Consider the following 22202-nt stretch of genomic DNA (forward strand, 5'->3'; position numbering starts at 1 on the left):
GTAGGAATAAATGAGTCTTTATCGGGCTGACAGGATTTCATGAGTGTGTGTACCACAGGGGCCTGTGTATGGACCCCAATCCTTTACAATTAATATAAATAATTTGGATGAAGGAACCAAAGGTTTGGTAGTTAAATTTGCTGATGACCCAACAATAGGAGGGAAAGTGAATTATGATAAGGACATAGGGAGCCTCCAAAGGGTTACAGATAGGTTAAGTGAGTGGGCAAAAATTTTGTAAATGGAATCCAATGTGGGAAAGTGTAAAAATATCCATTTTGGCAGAAAAAACAAAACAAGAAGCATATTATCTAAATGGTGAGAGGCTGCTGAGCTCTAAGATGCGGAGCGATCTGCGTGTCTTAGTTCATAAATCACGGAAGGTTAGTATACTGGTACAGCAAGTAATCAGGAAAACTAATTTATGGTTTATTGTAAGGGAAATTGAATGCAACAGTAAGGAAGTTATTCTTCAGTTACACGGGGCATTGGTGAGACCTCATCTGGAATACAGTGTACAGTACCTGTTACTGCATTTCCAAAAGGATGTTAATGTGTTAGAAGTAGTTCAGAGAAGATTCACTAGGCTAAGGCCAGGAATGCGCGGAGTGCCACCTTAGGGAAAGTTAAACAGGCTAAACCTGTGTTCTCTGGCATTTAGAAGAATCAGAGGTGACTTCATTAAAGCGTGTAAGATCCTAAGGACATTTGACCAGGTGAATGTTGAAAGGATGTTTCCTCTTGTGGGAGAATCTAGAACGAGGGGTAATAGTTTCAAATAAGGGGGCGCAACAGAGATGAGGAAACATTTGTTTCTGAGGATTGAGTCTTTGGAATTACCTTTTTCAAAGGCAGTGAATGTTTCAAATATTTTTTAGGGCAGAGGTAGAAGATTCTTGATTACCAAGGGATGAAAGATTCTTGGGGATACGCAGGACTGTAGAGTTGAGGTTAAAGTCAGAGCATCCATTATCTTATTGAATAACAAAGTAGGTTTGAAGGGCTGATTGGCTTACTCTTGTCTTTGTATGAAGTTAATGGGCATATTGGCTTTTTGCTGTGTCTTTTCTTTTTGGCTCACTGGACCCAAAATAGCAAGTCTCTGCTCTGCTCTGAACGTGTTGGATATGCCATGTCCCATTGCAGCTCTATTCACTTCAGTGGGAGATACTCTTCAAGCAACTTGAAAAATACTGTGCCATTAAGTGGAAACGTAAGAAAGCAAGCCCATCATGAACTTCTGTTGTATGGATCCCAATAAATTAAACAATTTAATTCTCACTGTATGGAATTGTGCAAGAATAAAATTGTTCCAATTACCCTTTGGTTTTACAGATTTCCAAGTAATCAAGTACTTTTTTGTTTATGTAGTATAGAGTTCATTGGAAAGAAAGCCTTGTATTGATATTCCAAAGATACCAGAATCTCTCTTCCCCGAGCACTCTTGATAGGAAATTGTAAGAGGCTAAACCCTTTTACATTCACTTGCAGTTCTTTTAGCATTAATTGTCTAGTTTACCCTTGAATTTTATTTTAATGAATCAAATCACTTCTGTGCGGAATAAAAAATTTTCTGAGTGTAGATTACTTTAAAAGAATGATGCAGATTTGCTGAACAAGTAGAATGTAGTGCAAAGACTTTTGTAATTTCTGAACTGCAGTTGCTGGAAGTTTTGGTCTAAGCCTTGGCGATTTATTGGGGTGCAGACGGAACATGGGCTGCAGTTTTGGTGACATACGTTTTGCTATCTTTTCACCTGCACAGGTGAACACTTCCACTCTGTGACCCTCTGAAACAGAAATTGTGCATCTCGCGTGAGCTTTTGCTCTGCTTCAGCTTCGAATCTGGGGACACTCCAAGGAGATGAGGAAATTATTTTATCAAAGCCTGGAAAGGATCACCATCCTTCACGGAGGTTCCTTGGGGCCTGAGAGCTGGTCTGTTCTCTGTTACACACAGAGACAGGATTCCAGGGCTTGTGTCAGCTGTTGCCAGGCCGCAGTTCACGCTGATGTGTCATTTTAACCACAGGCAGGGCCTCGTGGCCCGGGAGCTGTTCAACTCAATTCAGCCTTGCTGCCTGCCAGCACTTTGGCTGGCCATGGTCTAACCAAGCTCCTCACTGCCCTCCCTCAAGGCTGGGAATCCCTTTGTGCTGGTTTCCAGTGCCACATAGGGGGTGAATCTTTAAGTATGTTCTACTTTATAGATGCAATTTTTTTCACATGATGAGTTGGTGGCAGGGGGAGAAAAGAAAGAAAAGTGTGAAATTAAGGCACTGCGTATTTTATTAGAGCTTCCCATAACCCTCCACAATGTTGCTCTTCCCAGTTTGATGCTGAGTATCACATTGTCTGCCGATACTTTTGGTTTCAAATTGATATCTTTACTTAGATTCAGCATTTGAGTACACATTGTGTCAGATCTTCAGCCTGTATTCCAGCTACATCTTGCTTGGACTTGAGCAAAAGCATAAAGTTTTCTGCTAGTTTTGTAACCCTCTGCTTTGTAGAAATTTGGACAAGTTACTCAATTTGCCTTGGGGAGAAAGGGCTCATCGAGGGTTGTGGAGCAAGGCTTCAGTAAACTTGTATCAGTTTTTAAAATGAGCATTTAACCTTTAAGCCATGGAAAATAGAACCTGTCTCCATGAACTGAATGCCTTGTGCAGTTCTAGCTTCCAACTTCTGTTTTTGTTTGTTGAACATTTATACTTGCATTTTCACCGTAGCATCTTCTACCACATGCGCAGGAGATTTCCTTCCACCATTTGTGTTCTCATCTGAGTTAAGATTGCGAGCACGTGCTTAACCCAGCAGTTGTATTATTCCTGCACTGGGGGGTTTAGTTGGTCATGCAGCTGCAATTTATGGAGACATTTAACCTCCTGAACGGGAAGATTGCGGGGAGTGGAATGGAATGGACTAGACAGAAGTATTGGAGAAACTCAGGCTTTACATTGTGGTTGAAAAGCAGAATGCTGCAAATGCTGGAAATCTGAAATAAAAACAGAAAATGCTAGAAAAATACTGAGCTGGTCGACAACAGTTGTACAGAGAGAGATCTGTAGGAGCAGCTTAAGAAGGCAGTTCGCCACCAATTTCTTGAATGTAATTAAGAATGGGCAACAAATTTTGGCCACACCAGTGAAAGAATAAAAAAAATTAAGACTGTTTAGGGATTAATTGATCTGCTTATTGCTTTTGTTTGTGTATATATTTGCAGGTTTTGCGGGGAATATGTGCCAGATTGACATTGATGAGTGTGCCAGCACACCATGCCAACATGGAGCCAAGTGTATTGATCGTCCAAATGCTTTTGAATGTGATTGCAGTGAAGGTAAATCAGGTTGATGCTCAAAGTACTGGAAATGAAACTAAACATCTACAGCGTTTGAACGTTTGCGCTCGAGGATTGCTTTGATAAGTTACCTTGCCTTGTAATTACCCCACCTTTTCTGGCCTCCGACGACCAATCCCTTTTCTGTCAACCCCAGCTGAGAAAATAATGATGCTGTGGAAAAGGCTGCTAAGCAATGGCTGTTCAAATGTTTGATATCAGGCAGCTGAGGGCTCCACGTTCAACCTCTCCCCAGATCATTGCTCACGTTCGAAAAGAAACTCGAGTTTCTTCTTTGCTGTCAAAGAAGGTTACTCCTCTGCTTTTACTGATGCTTTCAGCCATTGATAATTAGTGCAATGCATTTCAGCATTAGATTACTTGTCCTCAGGACACTTCTGAGTAAAAATAACTTGCCCACATTCGCTTTTAACTGTCTGTTTTTCAGCCTGTGCATCCTCAGGGGGCTCTCCAAGTCCTTGTTGCCCTTTACAATGACTACTGTCACTGTTGGATCCAAGGCAAGCTGCTTAAAGTTTGTGGCTTTACGTTCCCAAGGAAGGTTTTGCACCAATCTGTCATGTGCTTCTTCTTCAGTTTTTTTTGGTTAACCAATTCATCAGTGATGTACAAAATGTTTGGCAGTTCGAGCAAGTGTTGTGGTTTTGTGGGTAGGAAAGAATATTTGGCACAGCAAGTTACTTGTCGCTCAGGTGCAAACACATTCTGGTTCCAGAAGACGTTGCAGTCAGTTAAATTTTAGCCGGTGGCTATTTGTAAAAAGTTTTTGAACTTCTGAGAAATACAGAATAAAAATATAATGGATTGGAAAATTAAAGGTGCTTCTTTTGCCTTTCTCTTGTACTCTTTCCCCCCCCAAATTCTCTTCATCACCCCCTTGATTTCAAAGGCTTTACGGGAACTACCTGCGAGATTAATGAGAATGATTGCGACCCGGATCCCTGCCACTATGGAACGTGTGAGGATGGAATTGCCGGGTACACCTGCAACTGTAAAGCTGGTTACAAGGGTCCAATCTGTAGTGAGCAGATCGATGAATGCCAGAGTAGTCCATGCCAGAATGGTGGCACCTGCCAAGATCGTGTGAACAACTACATATGCCGCTGTCCTGTTGGCACCTCCGGTAGGTAGCAAAGATGTTGGACGAAATGGTCCCCTTTTAGTATAGAAAAATTGGCAGCGGTCCACGGCTGGCTGATCACAATCCCCAAACTCCCCACCCCACCATGTCACTTGGTAGGATGTGTTTTTGTGAACCACTGTTAATAATTAATATTAATCCATGCTGGTGAGTCAGGAAACAAAGTAGTGGCTGTTGCCTAGGCACATTTCAAATTTGGAAGTGCAGAATCATTAACAGTGATAACTGCATAATAATATTTTGATGTTTCAGAATTTTTAGTGACTGTTACTAATAGGTGATGCAGCAATCATGGAGGAACTTCCACATAATCATACATGAGTGATTGCACTCATCACAGTTGAATCATTTGATCTTGCTAAATGCTTCACTGTAAAACAGCAAGCATTAAAAAAAAAACTTCTATTTGAATGATCCTGCAGGTGTCAATTGTGAGATTAACTATGATGACTGCGCGAGCAATCCATGTAGTTACGGAAGCTGTCAAGATGGTATTAATCGGTATGACTGTGTATGCAGCCCTGGCTATACAGGTAAGTTCAGGTCCTGTAAAGGGACTGAATAAAGACTTGGGTTGTCATACCCTGTAGCCCTGCTTCCTAACTTGTGCGCAACTTTTCTCAAGATGCTTACATTTCCATTTTGAAAAACGTTACAGCGTTGGTGTTGTTGGTAATCTATTTATCAAAGGTATGAAACACTCAAAACTGGTTTTGGTTGGTGAACCAGATGTTGCATTAGCCCAGTGCTTTTCCAAAATCAAGAGTTACCAAAGAACCTTGCAGCATATTTGAAGGGGAGGCATTTTGTAACGTTGGAAGCATGGCAGCTGATTCACAAACAGCAGTTTGATAATGCCCAGATAATCCATTATAGTTGTTAGTCAAGGAATAAGTATTGATCAGGACAATGGGAGGAACTTGCCTGCTTTCACTTAAAACAACATTGTCACAGGATTCTCGGCATAAGTACGAAAAGGTAGGATGGGATCTTGCTTTAACATCTTTAAACTCACAACCTTCTGACTTGAAGGGGCAGTGCTGACACAACTGACACCCAAGCTGGCAAAGACCAGGAATTCGTTTGAAAAATCAGAATAGAATAGGATTTCAGGATCTTGACAACTTTACAGAATAAAAATTGGACCTCAAACATGAACAAATATATATAGGGGACATTTGGGTCCACGGGAAATGAATACAAGAGTAATTTTGGAATGAAGTCTGTGGAAATGAGAGAATGAAATAGACAAACCAACTCCTTGTTATAAAACAAAACACTCAGGTGCTGATATTCTGTGCAAATACCTTTGGTATCCATTCCATATCCAACTGCTATTCCCAAGTGGACAGCAGTAGCGCCTTTCAAGGCCATGTGATTTCATCTAGAATCTATGTATCTTCAAATTTACAGTGTTCACTATTCATTATCGATCCTCTCCATGTTGCTGAAGCTTTGGTACAATGCACAGGGTAGCCTTTTCTTGATAGAGCTTGTTTCATGCATTACAGGAACTGTGTTCACAAATCCAGTTGTTGGAGTGGGTGATATCATGGAAACTGCAATGTAATTCACTTAACTCCAGTGTTTCAAAATTCTGTTTCTGTTACAATGTTGATGACAGCTAGCCGAGCAGCAATCAGTGAGTTTGTTGCTTCTGAAGGAACAGTTGGGGAGGGAGCATGGTTGGGATGAAAGTGAGTTCCGTTGCAGTGAAATCATAAATCTGTTCATTATAGACAGGTTCAAAGCAAACAGGAAATCTCTCACTCGCTCTCTCTCTTTCTCACATTTTTTGGTTTATTCATTCATGGGATGTGGTATCATTGGCTAGCCCACCATTTATTGCCCATCCTTAACTACTCAGAGGCAGTTTTTGTGGGTCTGGAGTTGCATGAATGTCAGACCAGGTAAGGATGTCTGTTTCCTTCCCTAAAGGATATAAGTGAAGCAGATGGATTTTTCTGACAATTGATGACCATTCCAAGGTCATCATTAGACTCTTAATTCCTGATTTTTATTTAATTCAAATTTCACTATCTGCCATAGGATTAAAACCCAGGTCCCAGAATATTACCTGGGTCCTTGAATTAGTACTCTAGCAATAATACCACTACGCCATCATCTCCGCATCTCACACACTTGCGTTCTGTCTCTCATGCATATATCCTGTCTCTTTCGTTCACACTGTCCATTGCACACACACACTCTCACGTGTATAACAGACCCACTTGCGATTTGCTGTGCTTTTTGAAATCCTATTTCCTAATTGGAATGAGTAGGAAACAAAGTGGGAAATGGTGGTTAAGATATTGAAGGGGCAATTCTTAAACCTGTGTATGGCTGCTCATTCATACATTTTTCCATTCGTGCCTGCAGGTCCCATGTGCAACATTGACATCAATGAATGTGCATCCAACCCATGTCACAATGGAGGCACGTGTTTCGATCATATGAATGGCTTCACATGCCGCTGCCCTGAGGGCTTCCATGATCCTCACTGTATATCGGAAGTCGATGAGTGCAAGAGTAGCCCTTGTATTCATGGCAAATGTGTGGACGATGTCAACAGGTGATTCATCATAACCTTTTGTCCATCGTAAATTTTGTCTTTCTTAGTTCTTTCATTTTCTGTTTCTTTCTAAGATGGTTACATTTGGCCTTCTGCATTTTTTTTGTCAAATTGTTGTGGCTATTATCAAAGACTCCTATGCAGACAAAGGGAACTGTGCAGGATGGTGAGAGTGAACAGAAATCTGATGTGTTGCTCACAGTGGAGTTTGGGTTCCTCCTCTTGATAGGCCTCTAGGAATCACCAGATGTCTATGCGGATAGGTACAGATATGATTTGGTTTGGCCTTTTAACCACTGAGCCATTATGCTGTCCATTGAATGGTTTAGTTGCATGAATATTGTTAATTCACAGCATGACTCATTGAATTAAGAGGACATGTCTGGAGAATACCTGTCCAAGATTGCAAAGTAAATTGGCAGTATGAATAAACAGTTGAGCGCAAAATGGAGGTGTTCATAATGTCTGTGTTAGAACTCTTGGATTTTTGAGGATAATCCCTAGGAGGCCATAACTTGAACCCAGACCCTTCCAATTTTATTTTTGGAACCTGATGTTTTCCGTTTGTTTATTTCCCTACAATTGAATTGATTGTTGAAATTGTAACTTTTAAGTACAGTGAACAAGTCTGCACAGTTTACGTTCTATTAGCCATTAATGAGTAAATAAGTGCTAATATAGGCTGTACAGGTGAATTCCAGAGTGACATGTTTGGAATCTCCCTCCAACTTTGTACCTTTACTCGGCACCAAAGGTCATTCATGGCACAGTAATTTTATTATGATGAACATTCTTCAGAGATCAGTATTTTAAAAGAAAAGTTAGAACTGAACTATATTTTCTGTGAATTCAGGTGCCGTCCCAAAGTCAGTTTTTTGCCCTTTTTTTGGGATATGGCTATCGCTGGGAAGGCAGGACCAGCGTTTGTTGCTCATCCTTTAATTACCTTTGAAGTGCTTGATATGTGAGCACCGTTGAGGTTCACCCACATTGCTGTGGGTCTAGGGTTACATGCAGTAGATTTCCTTGACTAAATAATGCTAGTAAACCAGATTGTCGTAAAAGAGAAACAACCGGCCGTGGCTTCATTACTGTAACTGGCTATTTTTAAATTCCAGATCTGTCATTTAAATTCCGCTAGTTCTTGTAGTGGGATTTAAACCCAAGTCGCCAGACCGTTCACCTGGACCACTGGATTAGTAATCCAGTGACATTACCCCCAAAGTACTTTTGAAGTGTTATGTTGTCAGAATCGTGGCAACCAGTTGCCACACGGCAAGTTCTCACAAGCATCAGTGAGATAAAGTTGAGCGATGTGGAGTGTAAACTTGTGAAAATATTGTCAACTTATTTGCAGGGCTCCCCTCTCTGCTTGGTCGGTGTGGCTAATTGTAATAAGGGATTGTGTCAGTGCCTTGCCTATGACCAACGTTTTCTCTACTTTTTCTTGTTTTTGCAGTTACCAGTGCGTTTGTGAAGCTGGTTGGGCAGGAATCAACTGTGATGTGGACAAAGACGAGTGCGAGTCAAATCCTTGTCAGGAGGGAGGAACCTGTGAGAACCTAATCAATGGCTATAAGTGCACATGTGTGAAGGGATTCAAAGGTGAGTGAGGGACAGTTGAGCACTGAATGGGTGAATGACACGAGTGAGGTTCTGTGCAAAGCTGAATATTAAACTTACTGACTTTGAAACTCAGAACTACACTCTCCTGGTTAAAATTGTGCAGCAGTTGCACAGAAGACCATTCAGCCCATTTGTACCTATGCCAGCTCTTTGAAAAAGCTATTCAATGGATCCCACAACCTCATCTGTTCCCATTATTCTGCAAGTGTGTCCCCTTTGAGGCTCTCAATATCAGAAGGGGTGCTCCATAGGTAAAGGATTTTAGTGTTTTTCTGAAGCAATTATCTTGTCCAGTTGGGCGTCATACTTGATCCCATAGACCAAGAATGACTGACAGATTTGACATGTTTATTAATGGGTTTTTGTTTTGAAGAAATAAACACATCCTTCAATTTTTATTTTGTTTGATGTGTTTGTCTATTTTATGCTGCCGCCTATCTTGAGTAAGCCATTCTGTCGATGTGATGAAGTCCCTAAAAACCGGCCCTAACTCTGGTTAATTCAAAATGAGATTTGAGGACAATTAAGCAGCGAGGATTTTTTTTCTTTCCTGAGCATTTTTGTTTTGAAATGTCTGCCCCTCCACTGTTTTGTGAGCCTCATGCTGTCGCCCACCATCAGTGAAATCTGTGTCTGGGTTGATAGAGCTGCATTGGGTGCCAACCCAAATGCTGGATTTCTGACATTGTGGATGGGCGCTTCCCAGTGCGCTTGCAGAAAGATATCATTGGACTAACTGGTGGTCACTTGTGATAGGCACTAATCTTTCGCCTCAAACTTTAACAATTCAGATGCTGCCATCTGACTTCCGGCTCCGAGGGCGATTTAGAATATTCTTGAGTAGTCTCGACTTTTTATTTAAATTAATCACTCTTGTGGTGTGGATATTGATGGAGGGACCTGCATTCATTCCTCTCCCTAGATTCCCTTCCTACCACCACCATCAAAACAGCTGCAGTCCATTTGGTGAAGGAAGCCCTAAGTTGCAGTGAGGGATGAAGTTCCAGGATTCTGACCCAGCAATAACGAAGAAGTTCATTTCTAACTATAAAATGGATGGGCCATGGGAGGGGAGCTCAAGGTGGTCTCAAGTGTCTGGTGCCCTTGTGCTTCAATGTCGTGAAACTTGTGGGTTTGAAAGACATACCCTGAGAGTCTTAGCGAGGTGCGGTGATGCATCCTGTACCTCGCACACGCTGCATCCGTTGTATATCGGCGGCGGAGGCTTTGAATGTTGAGCCATGTGAATAGTGTGCCGATCATTGCTGTTTTGCAGGAAGTTCGACCAGTTCTAGCCCCTTGTGAACATGGTCCACGGACTAAAACTGTCCCACATTTTCCCCCAGTTGGCAGTCTTACTCATCAAAGCTCCAAGAATCTGGTTTGGAAATAAGAGGAAAAATGTCGCATTGGCGGGCTGCATTTCTGATGTCAGGTCAAAGGCATGCTACTGGGGTGGAATAATGGCCTTTTTTTAGCCTGTATCTACCCTGCCTATGCTAGGCCCCAGTTGTAATATCCTGGTCAGGGTGCCTTGAATGACAAAAATTTCATTACCAAAAGTTAACATCCATTATGTCGCTGAATACCAGCAACAAAACTGAATAAAGGAGTAACCTTCTTTCCCCTCTTTTTCTGAATTCTGAGGCTCCGACTGTCAAATCAACATAAATGAATGTGCGTCAAACCCCTGCCTGAACAAAGGAGTCTGCGTTGATGGAGTGAATTCCTACCACTGTGTCTGCTCTCTCCCGTACACTGGTAAGTGTCAAAAAACAAAGGGGCACAATCTGGAATGATGCATTTTCTGAGGTGGCCTGTTGTGGTTGAGGTGGGGAGCTGCTGACTTTGCCTTCTCCTGTGCTATGCTGAAGAGACCGCAGTGAAACAGAGAAGTGTCGGGACTGAACAATGAACTGAGGCTGTGCATTAAAAATCAGTGTTCCATGGAGGTGTGTGCATGTTTTGGGTTTGTGTGCACGAGTATCTGTTTCAGAATTCAGCCTCGCCTCCTGCCAGAAGCAAAGTGTGTGCCACGGCGACCTTTTGAGTTATTGCCTAATTAATAGGCCAGGCTCGTAAGTATCAAATTTCCACATCAAACAGTCTCAAACTCCTGGTGCATTTTTTATTAGTTTCATTGTGTGTGAACCAAATTCAGTTCTGTGAATTCTCTTGGAGCAAGTGGAAGATTAATATCAGGATAAGACATACCAGGATAAGTGAGAAAACTGCTGATTTCCTTTGTTTGTCTCCTTGCCCCATCTCAACCCCCACACACACCACCAGCCCTTGATCATCTGGTTTAGCACAGTCTGTAGGTGCAGCCAAATGGATTTGATATATCCAGCTCATGCATTTCTGTCTTGCAGCTCTGCCCACTGATTGGTCAGGAAAGGGCTTCCATTTTTATTGGATCCAGGATATTCTGTGTATATCTATCGCTGGTGAATAAACTGCAGCTGTCCTGCAAAGAATGGTGTGCTAATGAACAGATTCTAATCCTATTATGCTATTTGGACAAAGTTGCAGGTCTATGAGGAATAGGTGGGGTTACTAGCTGAGTTCCTTCCGTACTGTAGTTGTTCTTTGACAATCATCATCATTATCATAGACATGCTACAGTGTGGAAACAGGCTGTTTGGCCCAACAAGTCCACACTGCCCTTGTGAAGAGCATCCCACCCAGACCCATCCCCCTACCCTTTCCCTATAACCCTGCATTTCCCATGTCTAAGCCACCTAATTTACACACACCTGGACACTACGGGCAATTTAGCATGGCCAATCCACCTAACCTGCACATCTTTGGATTGTGGGAGGAAACCGGAGCAAACCCATGCAGAAATGGAGAGAATGTGCAAACTCCACACAGACAGTCACCCACGGGTGGAATCGAACCCGATTTCCTGGCGCTGAGGGGCAGCAGTGCTAACCACGGAGCCACTGTGCTGCCCACCTTGGGATATTTTATGTCTATCCAAGGGGACAGCTCAAGTGATGGCTCCTCTGGCTCAGCAGCTGGAAGTGTCAGCCTAAATGAGGCATGGTGGCACAGTGGTTAGCGCTGCTGACTCACAGCACCAGGGACCCAGGTTTGATTCCAGCCTCGGGTGACTGTCTGTGTGGAGCTTGCACGTTCTCCCTGTGTCTGTGTGGGTTTCCTCCGGATGCTTCTGTTACCTTCCACAGTCCAAAGATGTGCAAGTTATAGTGGATTGGCCGTGACAAATTGCCCATAGTGTCCAGGGATGTTTAGGTTAGTTGGGTTAGACATGGGACATTAGGGGAATCGGTCTTGGTGGGATGCTCTTCAGAGGGGCGGTGTGGACTTGTTGGGCCGAATGGCCTGTTTCCAGACTGTAGGTTTCTATTAAAAAAAAAAAATTCTGAAGTGATGTTTGATACCATGACCTCGGCTCAGTTGGCTCACAGTGCCAGGGACCCAGATTTAATTCCACCCTCGGGCAACTGTCTGTGTGGAGCTTGTATGTTCTCACCGTGTCTGTGGGTTTCCTCCGGGTGCTCCGGTTTCCTCCCACAGTCCGAAGATGTGCATGTTAGATAGGTTGGCCGTGCTAAATTGCCCATAGAGTCCAGGGGTGTGCAGGCTAAGTAGATTAGCCATGGAAAATGCAGGCTTTCTGGGATAGGGTAGAGGGGTGGGTCTGGTAGGGATGTTCTTCAGAGGGGCGGAATGGACTCGATGGGCCAAATGGGCTGCTACTGCACTTTAGGGGTTCTGTGATTCTCTAATTCAGGTGGGTGTGTTATCCACTGAGCCACGCTGACACTCTTAGGATTGTGATCTTTGGTATCTTGTGACTGTTCTTAAAGTGTTAGCACTGGCCGTCAAGTCTGCTTCTTATTTTTAGTTCACACTGCCACCTGGTTAACGCTGCTTGCTGTCCATCCTTGCCAGTCTCCTTGGAGCAGATATCTAACTCCCTTGAAATAATATTTGTCAATTGTGTTTCCATTGTTACAGCAGATAAGTCTGTTTGTGACTATTTCAGTCTGACTTCTTTGATGGGAAAGGTAGCTCAAGGTCTTTCCCAAGCGTTCTGGAGGTGCAATTTAGAGTTATTTTTAAACCATAACATTGCACTGCACACTACTGCCAAGTTATCTCGCAGACTGTTTTCAAACTTTCTGGTACATTGTGTATATTTCTGATTAGTTTTGTGCCCTGTTTTGCAGCTCTGGTGAGGCTGGTGTTTGGACACTCCCTCTACACTTAGCCCACCATGGCTATTGCAGTTTTAAGCCCTCAAAACTGTTCACACTTTCTCGTAGCCTGTCTAACTCCTCTGAATCATCCACAACAGCCGCCTTTTCCCCCTCACCCCCTCCCATATTGCCACCAGGACAGCCACAAAGTGACTGGGACCGAAAGTTTTGTGTTCTTGTTACTAGGAAGTCATTTTGGTTCATTGTGTCTATGGGTGCTCTGTTTCAAAAACCTATTCAATTCCTGCCACTCTTCCTACTCTTGTCCATAGTGGCAGCACTGGTTACTGACCCTGTTGTCAGTGGAAACAGATTCTCCTTGTTCACTTCATTAAAATCACTCATTGTCTCAAAAGCTTTAATAAATCTCCACTGAATGCCCTTTGCTTCGAGGAGAATGATTGCAGCTAAAGCAGGGGTTGCCCAGATAATCTTGCACAGGGTTTCCTTGCAGGCAGGGTTGTTTAGAGAGTACTCATGTTGTTGGTACAGTTTGGATCTGGCCTGACTCTAATAGATTCCTCCTCCTTTCCTCCCTTTCCCTGCAGGTAAGGATTGTGAGTTTGTTCTTGCTCCGTGTTCCTCCCAGCCATGTGAAAATGGAGGTATATGCAACGAAACTGAGGACTATGAGAATTACATGTGTACCTGCACGATGAATTGGCAAGGTGAGGTGTTACTCATCAGCATGTTGTGAAAAGGAGTAGGCCAGTCAGCCCCTCTGGCCTGTTCTGTCTTTCAGTTAAATAACGTCCAGCCTATTGACACAACTCTGTTTTCCTGCCATTGCTCCATATCCCTAAATACCGTTACCCACAAAATTCTATCAGTCCCAGGTCTTGAAAGCTCCTGTTGACCAGCCACACCATTTGATAAAGAATTGTCCAAGTTTCCTACTGCCCTTCTTGTGAAAAAAGTGCTTTGAATTTGCGCCCAGAATGTGTAGCTGTAGTTTGAATATCGTGAGCCTTTGTTCTTGAATTATTGAACCGGTTTCTCTCCATTTGATCCAATCAACTCAAACCTCAATGCCCCCCACACCCCAAAAAAAAAATGGCATGCCTGCAAAGTCGATACTATTTCAGCATGTGATTTAACCTTTTTTTAACCCTGATAACATTTGAACTCAGTGCATCAGGTGGTGTCTTATGCAACTGAGACACAGAAACTTTCCCCCATCCCATTGTGAAAAACAGACCAGGGTGGGTGGGCAGTGATTAATGGTGGAGCAATTCATGCACCCTTCATAATCCTGTGGAAGTCTTTAAAATAATGACAGGTTTTTATAGGGGTAGGCAAAGAGAAAATGTTTCCACTTGTAGGTGAGTTGAGATACAATGAGCTGTAAATCCATAGATATAAAGGGCTTGGTCATAAACTCATCAGGAATCCGGTAGAGGGTTTTTCATCCAGTTATTATTTTTGAATGTGCAACTCAGTACCACATGGAGTAGTTGAGGCAAATGGAATAGGTGTTTTGAAGGGAATCATAAGTACATAAGGGATAAAGGAATAGTGGGCGTTATTAATTGGGTTAGAAGAGGAAAACTTTGTGCTACATGAACAGTACAGTCCATTGGGCCGCCGCATGGCCTGCTTTTAGTGCTGTAGCTCCTATTTAATTCTCTATACACTGCAAACTAAAACAACACACACATACAGTCGTACACAATGCAGTGCATATGTTTAATACTTGCTTACCTTGTAGGTCAGAGATGCTCAGTGGACGTTGATGAGTGTGTTACTGATCCATGTAAAAATGGTGCTTCTTGTCAAAATACCCCTGGGAGCTACGAGTGCCAGTGCCTCCCTGGCTACATTGGAGCGAACTGCGAGACAAATGTCGACGATTGCAGCCCTAGTAAGTGCTTGAAAGACAGATTAAAAAGAAGCTGTCCGAACCTGATTCCTCATTTCCTGTTTGTAGGAAAGAACTTGCGTTTCAATCACCAGCTCAGGAAGTTCCAAAGTGCTTTATTGCCAATAAAGGACTTTGTGAAATGTAGCTGCCATTATTTTATCATCTTTATTCTTCCATGAGATGTGGGCACTGCTGACAAGGCCAGCATTTTATGTTCCCCTTTCCTAATTGCCCTTGCACTGAATGGCTTGCTCGGCCATTGCTGAAGGCAGTTAAGAATTAACCACATTGCCATTGGAGTCACATACACGTAAGCCAGGCTGGGTAAGGGTAGCAGATTTCCTTCCTGAAAAGACATGAATAAAGCAGATGGGTTTTTATAATAATCAATGATCATTTCATGATCACCATTACTGAGACTTGCTTTTAATTCCAGATTTTACTGATTTGAATTCAATCTGACCAGCCGTCCTTGTGGGATTGTAATGGAGGATAAATGGTAGCCAAGTTGCACAAAGCAAGATCTCAGGTTGAGGCAGAATAATCTGTTTTAATGATGAAAGAAAATTATTGACCAGAGTATCCCCAATGTTCTTAAGGATAGTGCTGCAGGATCATTTACATCCACCTGGGGAGGGCAGACAATGCCATATTTTGATGTTTGATTCACAGCGTAGCACCTCTGACTGTGTTGCACTCCCTCAGTATTTCACTGAACAGTCAACCTAGGGCCCGGATTTTGTCCTTAAAATCTTTATAATGGGCTTAAGCACCACAACCTGTCTGCTTCTGAGGCAGGAGTGCTGCCTACTGAGCTGTGACTTGCTCAATTATTTGTGCTCCTGTAAATTCTTGCTTTTGGGGAGGCCAGGTCAACTTGCGTTCTAATTCCAGTGTGACGTGATGATTTCGCAGATCCATGCCAGAACGGAGGTTCCTGCATCGATGGTGTCAACACATTCTCGTGCAGCTGCCTGTCGGGGTTCACCGGTAGTAAATGCCAGCAGGAGATAAATGAGTGCTTGAGCAACCCGTGTCTGAATGGCGGGAACTGCTCTGATTATGTCAACAGCTATGTCTGCAAGTGCCCTGAAGGCTTCAATGGGATTCACTGTGAAAACAACATGCCGGACTGCACAGAAAGGTAAGATGAAGGAAGGACTTGCATTTATATCACACCTTTCTTTCACCACCTCATGGTATCCCGAAGCACTTTACAGCCAATGAAGTATTTTTTTTTAAGTGGATTCATCGTTGTAGCGGCTAATGCGCGCACAGCAAAATCCCACAGAGACATTACCGGGCTCATGGGCATTTTTAATTATATCGGCCAAGGACAAATGTTGGCCAGGACACAGGATTTAACTCCTTTGCGGCTCTTCATATAATTTCACCAGATACCTTATGGCCATAAGTGAGGGCAGGTAGGGCTTTGGTTCGGTGCCTCACCTACAAGACAACACCTCCAACAGTGCAGCACTCCCCCAACATTGCTCTGAATGGTAGCCTAGGACATACCCTCAAGTCTCGAGTGGGGATTGAACCAATCGTCCACTGACTCAGAGGTGATAGTGCTACCCACTGAGTGATGTCCAATACACAGAGGCAGGAGAAAGACAGGGTCACATTCAATGCAAGTAATTATTCTTTAAAATCCTTGAAATTTGCTTGCTACAAAATATCAGCCAAATTGCAGCCCAATTTGAAACACCTCATTGTAGCCCAGCTCTTTGTTTTTAAAAGAAGTAATATTGTTAAAGGAAATCTAATCTGTCACTTTCCTTAAGCAATGCTCAGTTACATAGAAACACTTGGTGCTTTGCACAAGCTTGGGTGATAATCATGTGAAAGCAAAAAATACTGGAAAATCTTCAGCAAAATTTTTGGTCTGGTCTTCCAGGTATTTTTGTTTCATTTGTTCATGGAATGTAGTCCAGAAGAGTTTCCCTCCCTAACGGACATTAGTGAAACAGATGGTCATCAGAAGACTCTTAAATTCCAGATTTTTATTGAATTTAAATTCCATTATCTGCTGTGGTAGGATTCAAACCCGGGTCCCCAGAACATTATCTGGGTCTCTGGGCTAACAATCCAGTGATTAAAAATACAACGCCATCGCCTCCCATTAAATCATGAGGTGGGTGGGACAGCGCACAAGGGCTGTGGGGCGTTCCAGACCTATTGTTGCTATTCGCTGAAAAAGATCATCAGAGCATCACATGCAGGAATTACTATAGAAGTAATGACTACTTCCTGGCCATCACTACTTTTGCCCCTCTGTAACCCTCTCTTCAATTTCAACTGGATGGATTTCTTGCCTTGTGATATTGCTCCAGAGCAATAGAACAGCAGCTGTTCCAGTGAGACAGTTCGGTCTGAGATCGGGTCCTTGGTTTGTGGTGAATTAATAAATTGGATTCCAAGACTCCTGAGATCATCAGTGCCTTGAACCTGCCTCCATCATTTAGTTAGATCAGGATGAATCCATGTCACATCATACCGCTCAGTACTTTTGCCTAATGAAAGTCTAGTAACTGTTCAGTTTGGAAGCCCTACCAAATCTTTTCATTTGTTGTTTGATATTCCTTATATTACTGTTGTTGTGCATGTGATTTTTTTATGAGGCTTTGTCCATGAAAATTGCAAGGACAATTCTTAGTTACAAAGACTGCAACAGGAAACCGTGTTGTAGCATGCTCTCCATGAAGTGGTGGTCGGTCTATTACGACACTTGCCATGTGTCTCACTGGCGAGACCCCTTTCAATGCTTGAGGATTTCATGGGACTTTGGCTGGGGTTCTGGAGGGGTAGGACAGTAAGGCACTAACTGCAGCTCGAAGTTTGCAACCCCAAATTCTAGTCTGGGGCCGCGACCTGCAGTTTGGGAAGCTCTGGCCTTCAGGAACCTTTGCTGGATATGGTAAGGGTTTAAATTGCAGGGATGAAGCACTGCAGGGGAAAAGAAACACAAGAAACTCTAATAAAGGGAACACCTGCAAGGAGTGTCATTTTCCACAAAGCAGTTTACTGTCTTTTGAGTCTTTTTTTCTCCCCAGAAATGACAGGCCTCACATTATGAGCTAAAGCTGAGGTGGTTTCACCGTACATGTGTACCTGGAGGGCTTTGGCACATGAGACGCAAAGGAAGCCAGCTACGCTAAAGGGCCAGTGTTGGAGGATGAAGCTGGGTTAGGAGCTGGGGGTGGGGGCAGATGTATCTGAGGGAAGAGGATTCTCACACATTGTTCTTGCATTCCTTTTCACCATTAATTTCCATTAGCCTGCTGTAAATCAACCGAGACTTGCTGCAGGCAGTACAGCCAGTCACTAATCCCTCAAAGCTGCTTGGGAGAGGAGGTCGGGGGGGGAGTGGGTGAAGAGGGAAACAGAATTCTATTGTGTTCATTTACCCCAGCGTGCATTCTCTGACCATTTCTGTGCTGGCAGCAAGGTCCCAGGGGAATATGAAGTGTGTGTCCAGGTGCTGGTAAGTGGGGTGCAAGAGGAATATTGCATCTTCAACCTATCCCAGCAGCTGTGCCTGCGCAGAGAATTTTGGGTTTCATTACTGGTGCCTTTCAGCTGCACACTTGCACGGTTAAAAAGCAAGTGTTTCTGTCCCCTTCTGTGACACGGAGATGGTTCTCTTCAGTGATGTGTGTCAGCAACAGTAGGCAGTTTTCACTTTTTTTGTTCTTGCCTCGTAGAGTTGTACAGCACAGAAACAGACCCTTTGGTCCAACTCGTCCATGCTGACCAGATACCCTACTTAAATCCAGTCCCATTTGCTGGCATTTGGCCCATATCCTTCTAACCTTTTTCTATTCATGTACCCATCCAGATGCCTTTTAAATGTTAATTGTACCAGCCTCCACCACTTCCTCTGGCAGCTCGTTCCATACAAGCACCACCCTCTGTGTGAAAAAGTTGCCCCTTAATTCCCTTTTAAATCTTTCCCCTCTCACCTTAAACCTATGCCCTCTACTTTTGGACTCCCCTACCCTAGGATAAAGACCTACCTGAGTCTCATTTTACACGTCAGTGGTTGAGACTCCTTCAATCCTTCAAACCTATCCCAGCCCACAGCCCGAACTGGAAAGCCATGTTCTCTGTGGTCGTTGAAGCCACATGAATTTCCTCCAATTTTAGTGTGTGACGCCCTGCTGTTTATTCTTATTCACTAGCTGTCTTGGCTGGTGCTATTGTGGTACTAGGGCATCTGGGAGAAAATTTAAACATGCCATGTGCTTAAGATCTAGCTGGGCGTCTTCTGTCATTGCTGGTGTGATGTCACATTAGTCATGGATATACTGTGTTTAAAGGATATACTTTTTGGAGAAAAAACCCTGTCATGGGCACCGTTGGCAAGGGTAGTACTAGTTGCCTTCCTTAATTACCCTTAAACACAGTGGCTTGCTCGGCCATCTCAGAAGGCAGTTTGAGGTCAAGTGCACATGGTTCAGGTAAGGATGGCAGATTTCCATCCCTTAAACAACATTACTAAACCTGAAACAAAAACCGAAATTGCTGGAAAAGCTAAGCAGATCTGGTAGCATCTGTGAAGAGTAATCAGAGTTAACGTTTCAGGTCCAGTGACCCCTTCTTCAGAACTGATGGCAGCTAGGAAAACGATTTTTTTATGCAGAAAATAGGATGGAGGTAGGGAATAAGGAGTAAATGATAGGTGGGGATAGAGCCCAAAGAGAGAGATGCCCAGTTGGACAGACAAAGAAATGGATAATGATCTGGCTAGGAGGGTGAATAGCTATTAACAGAGACTGTTAGTGGCTAGCAATGGGGTTGTGTGTAATAGCAGACTGTGTGATAAAAAGTAGGAACAAATTACTGCAGATGCTAGAATCTGGACAGAAACAACAAATGCTGGAATCACACAGCAGGTCCGACAGCATCCGTGGAGAGAGAGCAAGCTAACGTTTCGAGTCTAGATGACTCTTCATCTGGACTTGAAACATTAGCTTGCTCTTTCTCCATGGATGCTGTCTGATCCACTGTGATCTGCAGTATTTGTTGTTTTCAGTATGTGATAACAAGGCCTGGTGTGGCGGGGTTTGGGAGAGCTCCAGCCCTAAATTTATTGAACTGGATATTGAGTCCAGAAGACTGCACAGTCCCCAGGTGGAAAGTGAGGCGCAGTTCTTCCAGCTTGCGCTGAGCTTTGCTGGAGCACTGCAGCAAGCCTGAGACAGAGATGTTGGCCAGCGAACAGAGTGGTGTGTTGAAGTGACAAGCAACTGGAAGCTCAGTGTCTTTTTCTTTGTGCGCACCCTGGATGGGTCTTTTCAACAGCTGGTGATAGTTTCATGGGCACCATTACTGGGACTAGATTTCAATTCTGGATTTATGAATTGAATTCAAATTCCACCTCCGACCGTGGTGAGACTTGAACCCAGAGTATTAGCCTAGCCGTGTCACCACGATGCTAACATCTCCCTTACCAGTTCCCTTTAACCCCCTGATTGGGTAGTTCGGTGGAGAAACAGACCGCATTGCAGAAAGCTTATAAATCACCAGTGTAGACAGACCAGGTCAGAAAGATAAAAACAAATCAGTAATTAGACATCAGAGGAGTAGGAAAGCTGACGTTTTGGGTCGAGACCCTAAACGTCAGCTTTCCTGCTCCTCTGATGCTGCTTGGCCTGCTGTGTTCCTCCAGCTCTACACCTTGTTGTCTCAGATTCTCCAGCATCGGCAGTTCCTATTCCCTCAGTAATTAGACATGGTCCTTTTCGGGAAAAAAAAATACATGACCGAGCGCGTAATGGGGCAGGGCCCTTTGTGCAGATGGTTAAAGCCTTTGCCCACAATGTGCCCAGGAGGTGTGCTGCTTTGTCAACAGATTTGAGCGGGTTGCTTCTTTCTCCTGTCAGCTCCTGCTTCAATGACGGAACCTGTATCGACGGCATCAATTCGTATACCTGCCGCTGCCAACCTGGCTTCACTGGTTCCAACTGCCAGTTCGATATCGATGAGTGTGACTCCAAACCGTGTCAGAATGGGGCCACCTGTGTCGACGGGCTGGGGGGTTACCGGTGCACCTGCCCTTCTGGCTACTCCGGTAACAACTGCCAGGTAAGGGTCCCCAGCGGAGCTGTGCGGCAGGGATGTTCTGCCTGCAAAGTCAAAGGTTAGCTGTCTGTTTTGTTGACAAGAGGTTGCCCCAGGGCTGATGTAAAATCCGATATGGTAGTCATGAAGAATGAAAGGGTTTCCATTTATGCAGCTTCTTTTACCCCCACCACCATCTAATATTCCAAAGCCTCTTGCAACCAACGAAGCTCTTTTGTGAAATGGAGCCCCAAAATATGGCAACCGATTTATGCTCAGCAAGGTCCTGCTTTTGTGGCCGTGACGCCATCCGTGTTCGATGTGCCTTCTGTGTTCAATGAATCTGGCATTGAGTTACTGAGAGGGGTGATTAATTAATAGGTTTCTTTGCAAGTGTTTATCTGAGAAAGCCACATGGCAAAGGATGATTCTGGAGCCTATTTTCACCTAAGTTTCGCGTTTATTTACGGATTTAAATGTTACCTGCAGACACCTAATTCAACCACAACTGTTTTAATAAAGAGTATCTTAATTAGTTTATATATTCTTTTTATCAACCTGTTCAGACCATTAGGTGGTCATCACATGCTGGTGTTGAACTTAAGCCCGTACCTTCTTTAAAACCCCTCCATATTTATTTTTAAATTACTTTTTAATCAACTTGTTTAGACATGCTAAGACACCTCTCCAGGGCAAATGGGACTTGAACCCAGACTTTTCAGCCCAGAGGTAGGGACACCATGACTGCATCATAAGATCTCCTTAGTGTCTCTTTAGGTATGTTCAAGTGAAATCTCAATCAGTGCCCATGACCCCCACACAATCCACATGCAGCCAATTGCAAGTCCTCATTACAGCATGGGGACGAATACCCTTGTTTAGTTTTGCTTGGATTTATTTGCACGCCAGGGTGTCCCTGTCATTTATTGGCTATCCCACACAGCTGTGATGAGCCTTCACTTGACATATCTGAGTGCCTTGCTCGGCTTCTTCAGAGGGCAGGGAAAAATTGACCATGACTGGAGATGTTCACGAAGAGTTTTATTTCCAGAATGAGCTGAATTTTTATGAGCAATCGAACAGCTTTGGGGTGCTTTTTCTTTTAAATGATATTGGCGTTTTAATTGTGGATTTCTTTAAACTGAACCCCGATCCTGAAGTAAAAACCAAAAGAATTGCGGATGCTGTAAATCAGGAACAAAAACAAAGTTGCTGGAAAAGCTCAGCAGGTCTGGCAGCATCTGTGGAGGAGAAAACAGAGTTAACGTTTCGGGTCCGGTGACCCTTCCTCAGAAGTTCGACCTGAAACGTTAACTCTGTTTTCTCCTCCACAGATGCTACCAGAC

At 43.6% G+C, this 22202-nt stretch overlaps 1 protein-coding gene across 1 annotated transcript in view; it reads left to right on the forward strand.

Annotated features, from left to right (window-relative positions):
• Positions 1-22202, forward strand: part of LOC109914551 (neurogenic locus notch homolog protein 2-like) — a 176853-nt gene that overhangs the window by 118990 nt on the left and 35661 nt on the right. Inside the window, exons 6-16 of the mRNA XM_048602014.1 lie at positions 3227-3340; positions 4251-4484; positions 4925-5035; positions 6882-7074; positions 8534-8679; positions 10348-10461; positions 13478-13597; positions 14638-14790; positions 15706-15934; positions 20679-20880; positions 21136-21209. Coding sequence (XP_048457971.1) covers positions 3227-3340; positions 4251-4484; positions 4925-5035; positions 6882-7074; positions 8534-8679; positions 10348-10461; positions 13478-13597; positions 14638-14790; positions 15706-15934; positions 20679-20880; positions 21136-21209 — 1690 coding nt within the window. The remainder of the gene's footprint in view (positions 1-3226; positions 3341-4250; positions 4485-4924; positions 5036-6881; positions 7075-8533; positions 8680-10347; positions 10462-13477; positions 13598-14637; positions 14791-15705; positions 15935-20678; positions 20881-21135; positions 21210-22202) is intronic.

Source organism: Rhincodon typus, chromosome 10, assembly GCF_021869965.1.
Source record: "Rhincodon typus isolate 14 chromosome 10, sRhiTyp1.1, whole genome shotgun sequence".
Classification (NCBI taxonomy): Eukaryota; Metazoa; Chordata; class Chondrichthyes; order Orectolobiformes; family Rhincodontidae; genus Rhincodon; species Rhincodon typus.